Source organism: Humulus lupulus, chromosome 2 (assembly GCF_963169125.1).
Source record: "Humulus lupulus chromosome 2, drHumLupu1.1, whole genome shotgun sequence".
NCBI lineage: Eukaryota > Viridiplantae > Streptophyta > Magnoliopsida > Rosales > Cannabaceae > Humulus > Humulus lupulus.
Genome location: NC_084794.1, coordinates 79,417,502 through 79,430,250, shown reverse-complemented (window position 1 = coordinate 79,430,250; position 12,749 = coordinate 79,417,502). Strand labels below are relative to the sequence as shown.

At 32.6% G+C, this 12,749-nt stretch overlaps 1 protein-coding gene across 3 annotated transcripts; it reads right to left on the bottom strand.

Moving 5' to 3' along the window:
* Nucleotides 1-2,663: 2,663 nt before the first annotated feature.
* On the bottom strand, nt 2,664-11,786 carry LOC133818075 (paired amphipathic helix protein Sin3-like 2). Of its 3 annotated transcripts, none has more exons than XM_062250766.1 (23): nt 11,620-11,779; nt 11,464-11,539; nt 10,446-10,760; nt 10,169-10,349; nt 9,984-10,082; nt 9,713-9,883; nt 9,316-9,610; nt 8,217-8,353; nt 7,961-8,036; nt 7,853-7,882; nt 7,472-7,665; nt 7,230-7,384; nt 6,780-6,907; nt 6,411-6,665; nt 5,631-6,305; nt 5,459-5,514; nt 4,672-5,295; nt 4,469-4,569; nt 4,245-4,383; nt 4,012-4,164; nt 3,672-3,835; nt 3,238-3,349; nt 2,664-3,103 (listed from the first exon to the last, which is right to left on the bottom strand). In XM_062250766.1, the coding sequence occupies exons 2-23, from the start codon at nt 11,535-11,537 to the stop codon at nt 2,900-2,902; spliced, it is 4,338 nt and encodes a 1,445-aa protein (XP_062106750.1). In that variant the 5' UTR covers nt 11,538-11,539; nt 11,620-11,779; the 3' UTR covers nt 2,664-2,899. The 3 variants fall into 3 exon arrangements, with proteins under 3 accessions (XP_062106750.1, XP_062106751.1, XP_062106752.1); XM_062250767.1 differs by having other exon boundaries at nt 2,884-3,128; nt 11,620-11,783; XM_062250768.1 differs by lacking the exons at nt 2,664-3,103; nt 3,238-3,349 and having other exon boundaries at nt 3,928-4,164; nt 11,620-11,786.
* Between the last annotated feature and the right edge of the window lie 963 nt (nt 11,787-12,749).

Sequence of the window (12,749 nt, the reverse complement as noted above, 5' to 3'; positions counted from 1 at the left end):
GATTACACTTCTTTGATCTACACATATAGAGAAAATGAGAGATTGGGAGTAATGAACACTACTCTATCATTCTCTCTACACCATAGCCACACTCATTCCACATTAATCATCAATCAATAGCACAACCCTTTATATAAGGAATTATGGGCCAATTGGGCTTACATGCCCAATGTGAGAGAATTAGTTGTCTTGGCCCAATGGGCTGACCAAAGACGTTTTAGAGCGTGTCCATGGGCCCCGAGCATGCTAGTACGTTATGTCCATCCCATTATGGCACGATGGTAATATCCTGGATTACCGATTATATAGTTATCATTACATGTTAATACTGACACAGTGTGAGCAACACTTAATTATGTTAGTCCATATAAAATATTCTAACATTTTATAGATTATAATAATATAATAATTTATAAAAAATGTAAGTAGTTACATGTTTTTTTTAAATTTAAATAAAATATTTACAAGATATTTTCTCCTTTAATCTAATTTTTTATTTATTTTATAGATTATATATAAATTAATACATTCAAAAAATATATATTTTATAAATTAATGTAGTCATTTATTTTTTAATCTAATTTTTTAATTTATTTTATAGATTATATATAAATTAATTCATTCAAAAAATATATTTTATAAATCTATATATTATATAAATGAGAGCTTCAAGAGATGATGTGGCACTCTAAAATTGTTCTAAAACACTATCTATTTTCTCCTTTAATCTAATTTTTTATTCATTTTATAGATTATAATAATATAGTAATTAAAAAAATCTAAAATGTTCTAAAAGACACTATCTATTTTCTCTTTTAATCTAATTTTTTATTCATTTTATAGATTATAATAATATAGGAATTTATAAAAATGTAAGTAGTTACATGTTTTTTTAAATTTAAATAAAATATTTACAAGATATTTTCTTCTTTAATTTAATTTTTTATTTATTTTATAGATTATATATAAATTAATACATTCAAAAAAATATAATTTATAAATTAATGTAGTAATTTATTTTTTAATATAATTTTTTTTATTTATTTTATAGATTATATATAAATTAATTCATTCAAAAAATATATTTTATAAATTAATAATGTAATAATGTATTTTACGTAAATTCTATTTTATTTTAGATATATGTGTTTTAAATGTGGATTATGATGCTATGATATTGTTTACTATATGTACTGAAATAAATATATTTCTATCTTCGAATTTAATTAGCTAACCAAGTATTTTGAACATTTTCAATATAAACATGGTCAAAAGGTTAATTTGTAAAAATAAATGGTCAAAACGGGTAATCAGCCAAAATACAATGTTCAAATAATCGAACTATCCATTCATATATTTAACATTTTGACAAAACACGAAGTCTAAAAATTAATTTTTAAAAATAAAGAGTTCAAACTGATAATCGGCCAAAATAAGTATCGCACAAAACATAAAAATGTTCTTATACATAATTTAGACTTTTTTATAAATAAAAAATCACACAAAACGTATAATAATGATAATAATAAAAAAAAAAAAACACATGTATAACAAGCTTTTTGAACTTTGTTTTCGGTACTTTAATTATTCAGAATTTTTCAAAAATTTGCAAGAGGTTTGCTATACAATGAATACCATTATGAGAAAAAATTGTGGTCAAAACGCCCTCATGTGTCCATATAAAGAACATGTTGTATGAGTAAAGTGAAAAATAATCCCTACCATACAATCTTCCAAAAAATATTTTAAAATATGTATATTTTTTTAATAATTACAAAAGATTGCGCGAAGCACAATTATTTTTTCTAGTTTTTATATAATATTAACTATACAACTTTGATATATATTCCTACAAAAAATATATACACTAATTGAAAAATAATATACTAACAATCTATAAAAAACGAAAAAAATCAAACTAATTTTAAAATAAAAACTAATATACATATATCATAATATTAAAATATTTATAATGGAATAGTATCAATATAATTTGCTAAATAGCATAGTTGGTAATATGTAATATTAAGAAAATGGTTAGCCTATTTTACTACAAAATTGAAAGCATGGACATTTATTTGCTTTCACACAACATTAAGGTCGTTTTGCACCAAGTCGCTAAAAAAAAAGAAAAAAACTTTAAATAGCTTCAAAATGTAATCTTTCTTTTCTTTTAGCTGAAACCCTTTTGGTTATGTAGAAGCGCAAAGCAGAAGACAAATGATTTAAAGATAGAAAGCTAAAGAAAATGTGAGGCTGGGAACCCATTAAGACCTTAGCTCAGACAAGCAAAAACTATAAAGAGCCATAGCCGACGCTGCTCTTTGAGCATGGTGAGCTCAAATCATGATCCTTCTTAGGAGCTGGGATTTGCCAAGTTCGTGGCTACTTTCGCATCGTAACATTTATCGTGGTTTGATGAACAAATTTTTTTAAATTATTGAAACCGTAGAATTATATTTTTTTAACCAAAAGAAAGCAATGTCCAATATTAAAAACCTAAACAGTGAAGAAAAAGATAAGTCGTTTATCTTATATTTACTGTCTTTAATATTGTGGAAAAGAAAATGGAATGTCATTTAATTTGAGAATAGAAACAAGTGAATAGATTATAAATGACTTTGATCTGCAATCAGAGACTAAAATTTTAAGGTAATGGGGGGTGAAAAATTAAAAATTAAATTAAAAACCTTTCTACAAAAATATCATACAGATCATCCCTATGTACAAAACAATAGCTTAAAAGGCCATTTACAGGGCCTAAGAAGTTACACACTAAAAAAATTCCAAGTCAAATATCCTTTTCTACAGTTTGTCAGAATACAAGATTTGATCACCAGAGGCAACCCTTAATGAGTTTTCTCATAGAAGAGAAGGCATGCGTTATGACGTCTCTACTCTAGCATGGTGATGCATCTCGAGTCTGTATCTGTCTACCTTGATCATTGTAGTCTAAGAAATATGAATGTTTATGCGAGGATGATATGAATTTACGAAACCGCTGTACTCGTTGATCTTCAGATGAAGATTTGCTTCCCAACGATTTAGTCCCCTTCCTCTTTGATCGGAAAAAGAAATCTTCTGTGTCCAGTACGTAGGAAATCTGCCACATTTCATGCATCATCAGACTAGGGAATGAAAGAAACATCAAGTTAGGGGAACAAGTCATTTATCTTATGATGGTACGGTGATTCAGAAGTCAGAACGAACGAACGCTTAAAATAACAAGCAACTTACCTTGGATGAATTGCAAGCTATCTTACACTCCAAACCATTGACTACTTGAACACCTTCCATAGCCTGGGCGATGGCTGAAGATTCATCTAAAACTGTATATTTACGCTTGTTTCTGCAATGATTTATTACAGCAATATTCAACATTTCAGAAAACCTTAACCTTGAAATTATTCTGGCCTCATGGAAAGATAGAAAATTAATCAGCCAGACTTTTCATAATATATTTATGAATTATGTTTAGAGTAAAATGATGAAAATTCTTATGCATATATGAAAGGTGAGGAAATGTTATCTATGACTCCTTTTCTACATTACTGATCAGAGGAAAATGTATTAAACCACATAAAGACATAAGCCAGACTCGTACAGGTGCCCACCCTTCGGTGCAAATGTAAAGAAATGATTTGTGAATAACAGAGTTATTAACTTATTACCTCCGCAGGGCAATGCCATCTTGATCCTTTTCTTCAGGAAAGATTGACAAAAATTCATTATAAAGGTAATCTGCAAAATTTGGATCCATTGAAACTGCAAAGACCTCAGGCTTCTCACTCATGTTGTCCATCAGCTGGATGAAAAAGCGAGAGGGGGCAGAGGACTACAAAGGGTAACCAATGACAATTAAAAAAACAGGGAACAGAGTCGAGTGTTAAAACATATATAATTAAAAAGAAAAAGGAAAAAACCTACCCTAAAAGAGAGTAGGGGGAGAGGCAGGCTATTGCCTCAGAGAGAAGGAGACAGAGAAATGAAAAACAAGTTCATAGAACTCACATATTCCAATCTATAAATATTTTCCTCGTGCAGAAGTACGCGTGCATTTTCAAAATACACAGTGTCGATCAAGGATCCAGCTTTCCTAGATTTTTCATACTCGTATAATTGAAGAAGCTTGTTGTCCATCTCATCAGTTGCCACAGTTTGAAGCTGTGGCAGAGAAACTCTCAATTACATTTACAAACCTTCGAAGAAAGATAGATGTCAAAAGAATTAAAAGCTAGCAATACCTGTTTGACTAACTTATATATCAATTTGTCCAATGTAAACAGCACATATGATTGGTTTCCAAGTATAGCTCGACATTCATCCTCAAACTTTGCATTATCAGAAGACCCATCAAGTAAATTGTAAAGCCCAGTCATAAATCTGCAAAAATGTGAACAAAATTTCTAAACTGAAATTGCACCACTCACTCACTTATAATATAATCATAAAAGCACTACTGAATTACCTTCCATACAAATCCAGAGAACTCACGTCCTTTGAAGATCTCCATTTCATTTCTCCGCCTGTTGAATTAATTTTTGCTGAGAGAATCCTTTCATATAGAATCTGGCAAATTCATTAAAAAAAAAAGGTTAAGCATTCAGCAGGAAATATAAGTAGATATATACGACAACAATATCAACAAAGAAAGAGAATATGTTTCCTTACTTGGTGTAGCCTGAAAAGGACGTAGAAATCATCATTTCCATAGAAAACATAATCCCCTTTCTTTTCCTCAACTGAAGTCACTGGTACATGCTTTGCAAGAGGTTTAACTGACAAAAGAAATCGCTCTGATAATGGTAATGATGAGCAGTCTCCTCCAACTAAGTGTCCATCACTTGTACCTTCAGCCTCTCCTTCACTCCCACCCTTACCATCAACCCCCTCATGCTCAACATCTTCCTCCTCTCCATGACCTTCCCTGGAGCACTCATCACCTGCAGACTCACTACCTGAGACATCTTCACCAGCCTCAGAAACATTTTCACTGTTTTCATCATCAGCATCTGCATCATGCTCTACTCCAGCATCTTGACCACATGACTCTTCACCATTTCCAGATCGATACTGCCTACTTCCATCAGCATTTTTTGTCTTAGCCATAGAATGAGCTGCATCATCTTGAGGGACTACAAAGTTGTCCTCCTCAAAATCACCATTAGGTGACAACTCACCTTCCTCTTTTTCAATTTTGGAGGCCTCAACAGAATCTTCACGAGAAGTGCTGATTTTAGCACTTTCTCCAAGAGCACATTTTGTCAAAGATGAAGGTTTTGCAACATCACCCTCCTGAATCATGCAAGAATCGCAATATAAGTCAATTAAACAGCCATCCATCAAATCCCAGTGAGGGTAAAAGAGAATAATAATTTATGGTGGAGAATAAACTATGTATATGATTGGCAAATACATTAAAAATATCTTAAAGCAATAAATAACTTAATTCTTCCACCTGTGATGAAGGTACAGCATCTACACTTTCATCAGCATTGGACAGATTTGCACAACCTTGAAAATAAGAACAATAACAAATGCAGAAACACAAGGAAATAGTTAAAAATCAAAAAATAAATATCAATATAAGAACATACTGAAACAATTAATACACAAGAAGGGAAAAAAACCTGATGCTGCCTCCAAGCTGATTCTTCCATGACCATTTTCTGCTCCATTCATTAACAATGCATTCAAATTGGCATCACGGTCAACAGAGGTCACATGTTTCATCAGTCCACACATTTTATCAGTCACATCCACATTTTTCTTGTCTTTGTCGAATTGAACGCTATCGGAGATTCGTTCATCTTTGGAATCACAACCCATATCACGAGAACTATCTTCTTTATTTAAAGTATCCCCAGTTGATAACCCAATTCCACGAACACTCAGTACTTCTGTTAAAGTATTGCAGTCTTCAGAACAAACAGATTTTGGTTGCTCACCAATAGGACTTCCATCACTCTCTCCTATGCTTGATGCACCACAATTTGCAACATGATTATCAAGTTCATTAACATCTTCAGCGTCCTTTGATGAGTGAACATGAGAAGGAATCCCCAACAGTGGCTCCAAGAAGGTAGTGTATAGTTTCATAACTTTATTTAACTGTTCTTTCGTTGAGCATATTTCTTCACAGGAATACTCAACAAGTTTATACAAATCCTCGTGAATATTGACATCCAAGTATTCATACTCTAGATGTGGACCTATAAATTGTCTACCTCCAGCAGCAACTGTAAGAAGAAATTCATCCTCTTTATGTTTGTTATCTTTTACTTCCTTGATTTCAGCTACCAAAGCTGCAATTTCAAAAGGCGCCATTAATAACATAGCTGATGTAACAAGAGCCACTAAACTTTTGAAATAACTCGTACCATTAAAAAAAAGGACAAAGTTGAACTTACATTTACAGCTCAAATTTTTCGAATCTTGTTGCTTAAAATAGAAGCTGCGGTGGTCAAGTGATTTGTAGTGGTTTTTAGCATAAATGTCAGCCCAAACCTTGTTAAAATCGGCACGACACTTTGTCCACTCGTCTTGCTTTTGCTTCAAACGTGTTAATATGACAGGCAACGCCAGTGCCGTATTTTTACGTAATATGTCCAATACATCAAGACCGTGGTCGCCATATAAACGTTCAATGCACCTTAAATTTAGAGCTACAATTAAAGAAGGTTAATAAAGACAAATCAGATAGAAAATAAACAAAAAAAGCTCAAGATGATACTGAAAATTTTAGGAAATTGACTCTATAATTAGCTAAGAAAACAAACCAGTAAAGTGATCTTCAATGTTGATTGGAGATTCCAAATTGGTTTTATTGTCATTAATGTTGTTCAATAGTTCCTCTGCTCGCTTGGCAGTTGAAGTCACAGACTCTAACAGCATATCCAGTTCAAACCTAAAATACCAAAAATATTACCAATTAAGAAATCAGAAAAAGCACAAAGATAATAAAGACATAATCTCTTCATGGTCATGGTCCAGAGTTAGATATGCAAGTATTACATATTACATTATCAAGGAAATGCAAACATATCAGAGAAGAACTACAACAGGTACCAGTAGTTTTTGTGAAACTCAAATCAACCTAACTGTGTAAGCATACATGAAACGCTTATCAATCATCAATGCAAATAGTTACCAAAAAACGCAAATAGATTGAACATCACAAAATACAATGTAATCTTAGGACAGCTGCAGAAATATTTGCAGACTTTTACCTATCATCTTCGCATCTGAACAAACTTTCTTCATATTGATTTCTACGCATGTGTTTAAAAGAATAATCCTCACTTCCTGAAGTCACAGACACCCAATGGTCATTCAAAACTTGAGCACCAAGATCTGATCTCTGACTTACTGTAGGTATTGGATACTGCAAAATGATGAACAAAAAGAAGTCTTCATTACAAGATCTAGATCTTAAAAATGCAGTGTACATATGTAATTAAAGATTGCATACATCATCTGGCAAGAAACGATAACTAGGAGTACATCGTCGGCAACTAGAGAGGTCAAGCTCCTGAATAGATTTTGCCAAATATTTTTCCCTGCATCTTTCCTTCTCTTTACTTGCTTCCGTGTCACGCTTTTGCTCTTTTTCTTTGTCCTCTACCTTCAATGGTCTGGTTGCATGACCATCAGTACACAGTGATTCTGCATTAATAGTTAAGTTTCATCAATTATCAGAGCTCAAAAAATACAAAATGAAACCCATTCTGCTCAGAGTAATTAATAATTATAGAGCAGCTGAAGTCTGGTGACAGAAAATAAATTGGTTGTACATATACATATAATAAATTGATATTACAAAAAAAAATGAAGTTTAGATTACGAAACGTACTTCTATTCATAACACCCGCAAGAAACCCATCTGCAAAGATAGATCCAGTAAGAAACAAAATAAAAGATAGAGCCATGAGAAAATAACTTAGAACTAATGTCAAATTACCAATATTCTCGCAACGCTCTAAGAAATCAGTAAACTCCTCCATAAGATCCGGAAATTTTCCCAATAAATCAGTAACCTGAAGGTGCCAAAGCATATATTTAAACTTAAAGTAAAGCATTGATCGACTAACAAAGTCTACATTTATATATTGGAATTGAAGAGGGGGCAATAGGTGGTTGATAATAGAAATCATATGTCAAGGAAAATATTAAAATGATACACAGATCAGTAATAACTGCAATAGTGTAAAATGTACCAGATTTTGCAAGTCACTCCGTTTAATTATTCCATTGCTATAAATATGAAGGCACTTCAAGAATGCTTGGTAGTCATCTTGACTGCATAACCTTTCTTTAACTTTCTCGCAAAAAACAAATCCCTGGTTGTATACACCTGAAATGGAAAAAGGAAAACATGTGAAAATAATGTACAAACAACCAGAGCAAACAATTTTTGCAATACTATTAGTCATGTTTTAATATTTAATGTCAGGGTATTGATAGTTACTCCACATGAAACAATATAGTTAATGACACTCAAGAATGCAGGAGAAACTTCACACATGCTCACACTATCACATAATGGGGTTTGACTCCAGTATATCAGTCAAACATCATTCTTTCCCTTTGTGTTGCCAATATTCAAAATATAATGTATATATACACGTCTAATTGAGCTAACAAAATGACTTTCTTTCAAGGGGATGAGAGATTTTAAGAAATCTGACAGAACCCTAACACATAACACACTCACAGCACAATAGTATTGAATAAATTTAGCCTTTGTTGACTGAATGAGCTAGCAACAGCAAGCCCTTGGTACAAATTGGGTTACTTCAAGAGGGCCAGCTCTCCCAAATCCAGAATCCCAACAGTTCCTAACCTTTATCTCCTTCTTTCCACCCCTATATACAATTAACCCAACAGAACACAACAAGCCCGACACAAAACCTTACAATGTTCGAGTCCCTTCTAAGTACCCAAATAGTAATTATTACAGTTTCCTATTCCTCGCTGTAGGGCTAGGGGTGAGCCCCGTAAAATAATAAGTAAATAACTACTCACTAAGCTATACAGTAGGCTTCTTTTGTCTCACACAAGTGAAATGTATTTGGATCTAGCAGAATCCTTTCCCTGTCAATACAGCAAAGTTTCTCAAACTCTCCTGGGCTACAAATACTCGAGCAATGCATAACCAAAGTGGGAAAGTGGATTGATCACCTTTGCCCCACCCCAACCCATGAGGGAAAATAAAAATGGAAATACAAATGTAGGGATGGCTTTTCCTAAATACCGTAGTACCATACCACTTAAAAATGCCTTAATGAGAAAAATGGAAGAGCAGAAAGCACTCACTCTTCAAGGAGTCTTTATCATCATAAGCAGCAATATTAGCGTTTGCTCCAAATCCTTCAACCTTCCTTGCAGATTTCTTTTTGTCAGGGAGTCGCTGGTAACTGAAATCCCTATTGCTATTGGTCTCAGGTTCCCTGTCATCATGATCACGATTTCTCCTGTCCCTACTCTCCTTTTCAACACGCCTCCTTTGCTCCTTGTGCATTTTTAGGGCTTTATCATCATCCAGCTCAGGACGATCAACACTAAGATCGCGATCTGCATGGGGAGCAATAAGCCTATCTCGTCGACGTTGCTGTTAAGAAAGATATTCGTTTTGGAACCACCAAGAATCCATTAAATTTGACACAAAAAGGAAGATAAGGCAATAGCAAATATCTTATACAACTGCAATTACCTTCTCCATATGCACTTGACGTAAGGCAGGTGTCGCAGAGCTCCGTTCATTGAAACGTGGAAGTGAATTTCGGCCAAAAGGAAGTTGTTGTGTAGGTGTTGCAGAAGTATCTGGTAAAAATCTAGTGAATTCCTCGAGTAAATCTGAATGCTTATGAAATAAAGCTGCAACCTGAAAAGATAATAGATAATAAATATAAATTTTAGGTGAAGAACAAAAGGAAGAGAAGGTATTATGGTGGAAGTAAAATCAATAGAACTAAACGTTTTACCTCATCATAAACTGCATTAATGTCCTTGTGCTCTTTTCTATACATATTCAGTATGTCTAGAAATGACTTATACACATGTTCATCATTTTGAAAACGCTTCTGCAAAATAATCATCCATCTGTTAAACAACTGGCAAACAAACTTGCAGATTGAACGTTGAAACACAGATAACAGTATAAATTCACCTTTATCTTGTTTACAAAACTAATAGCCTCATCAAATTCAACTATCTTTTTTGGTGGAGCATCATCCTCATCAATAGTTATCTCGTAACCTTTTGGCAAGAAGGTATTAAATCCCAAAATTAGGTTGCTATGCCCTTTAAATAACTCCTTCACTCTTCCAATGACACCTGTAGTGTCAGTTCTGAAACACATAAAAAAAAGTCATTAATCGATTGGCAGCTAAAGGCAACAAACCATTCATCATAAAGAGAGTGCTTGACAGGTGAAACTAGCAAACCTTTGAGCCTTGAAATCTTTCATGACCTCAAGAAACTTGTCATATTTCTCCTTTTGGTCTTGAAACATGTCCTTCACTTCTTTGAGATAAGTCAAGGCATCATTAGTTGTCAGTTTTTGAGAAGCAACTCCTGCCGCACCCCCTCCACCACCAACACCGCCGCTGCTGCCACCACCGCCACCACCACCGCCACCACCACCAACATCAACACCAACACCAACACCAACTACCCCTCCACCTCCCCCTCCCCCTCCTCCCCCCCCTCCCCCTCCCCCTCCCTCTTCTCCTGGTCCTGAGACTGAGGACTGTCCATAGCTTCACACCCAAAAGATGAGAAAGGAATCATTAAATACAAAAAAAAAAAAAGAAGTAAAAGTTGAAATAAATATTTACCAATGGCACATTTAATCTGTTCTCAACCTCTCTCTAATACCCATACGCTCATAACGAGCATTCCTCTAACCCAAGCCAACTACAACATGATATTAATTTAAATTTTCTTTTCCAGAAACCAATAACAGGTGCAACATTTCACCATTTCTATATTCAGTTACTGATCCAGAGATATTATATATTACTTTATGATGCATGTTCTATTAAATCCAAAATGCCAAAAAACTAGGTTACACCGACGGTATAGAATACGGATCACTCATTAACAGGTTCAATTTAAACAAATTTCGATGAAACCACGCCCACCTCATTCATATGCATAAGTAAAACTCCACGAAAAAATTAAAAATTTGAAGGAAAAAAAAACCCTCCTTTAATCAAAATTACCAAAATCCAGAAAGCTCTTCTAAGAATTTGAAGATAAAAGCCCAAATATGTGACAAACTCCACAATCAAACGTTACAAACCTTAAGTTGAAAAGATCAGGTATGCCTTTATTCATCAACAAGGGTACAAAATAAATGAAAGCACTCAATACGCTTACATTAAAAATATTTCTATCAGACCAAACAAAAACTTAACTAAACATGCAATTAAGAAATTCTACACCTAGAAAGAGACTTACGAGTCCCCACGCGAAGAACCAAAAGGACGTTTAAATTGAGCACTAACGTAAACATCGTCTCTTATTCGCTTCATTCCTGCCACAGAGAACAAATCAAAATCGCTGAGAATAAGACAAACTGAAGAAACATTCATTAACAAAAGCATAAATTCTTACCTTCTGAGCCTTAGATATTTTCTCGAGAAAATAAGCAGGAAAATAGTGAACAGATCTCTGGAGAGAAAATGAAATAAGTAAAGAAGAGGGCTTGATCGCCCACAGAGAGGAAAAAAAATGAAAAGGATGAATAGTTTCTTTCAATCTCTTCGGCTCAGTACGTTAAAAAAAACTATTTAAGCCATTTTGAAAAGGAAATTGGGTTTAAATTTTTTTATTTTTTTCTTTGGTTAAAAGAGAAAAAAGGAAATTAGTAAAACGTGGAAAATTTGGAGTAAAAATAAATAAAATTCGAAAATTTGGTGTGAGGAATAGCTTGTGTTGGGGGGTTTTGTACCAAACTGCCGCTATATTTAGTGTTTTCACTTCAGTATTGGGCCAAGATTTTGGATGGGTCACTTAGACCTCACATCGGGCCCAAATTACATTCATTTAGGTGGAGGAAATTACATGTTTTATGTTTATTTTTTGTTAATTACATATATAAAATAATTATAAATTTATGTATTAACTTTCCGGATCTCTCAGATGCTAACATACCTACACCCACACAAGTATGCATCATTGGTTAGTTCCTCGGACTAATATTATATATATATATATATATATGTATTTATACAATATTTATTTACGAGAAAATATTTTACTTTTTTTTTTCTATTCTCTATACTTTAATTTTTTTTTGTTCTTTTTCTCTTTAGTAATTAGTTCATACATACTTTTAATATGCTAATAATAATAATAACAAATAAATGTATTTTACTTGTAAATATTTGAAATGAATATAATTATTAATATTAAATAAATATTTATGCTTACATAAAATATTATATATTTAATCAATATAATTTATTTCTTTATTAGTTGTTACAATTTAAAAAAAAATATATATATATGTTACTTGTTTAATGTAATTTAACATTTTTGTATATACTAGTTATAAAATAAAATTATATATTTTAGTTACAAACTTAATTATATATATATTTTTTTTTTGTTACAATTAACTAAATTCACAACTTACTTTTTAAAAATATTAGTCACAAATATAATAATTTTAGTTATAAAATTAGTTATGTAAATCCTTGTTACAAAAATAAAATAAAAAATTAGCAACGAATTATTTTGTA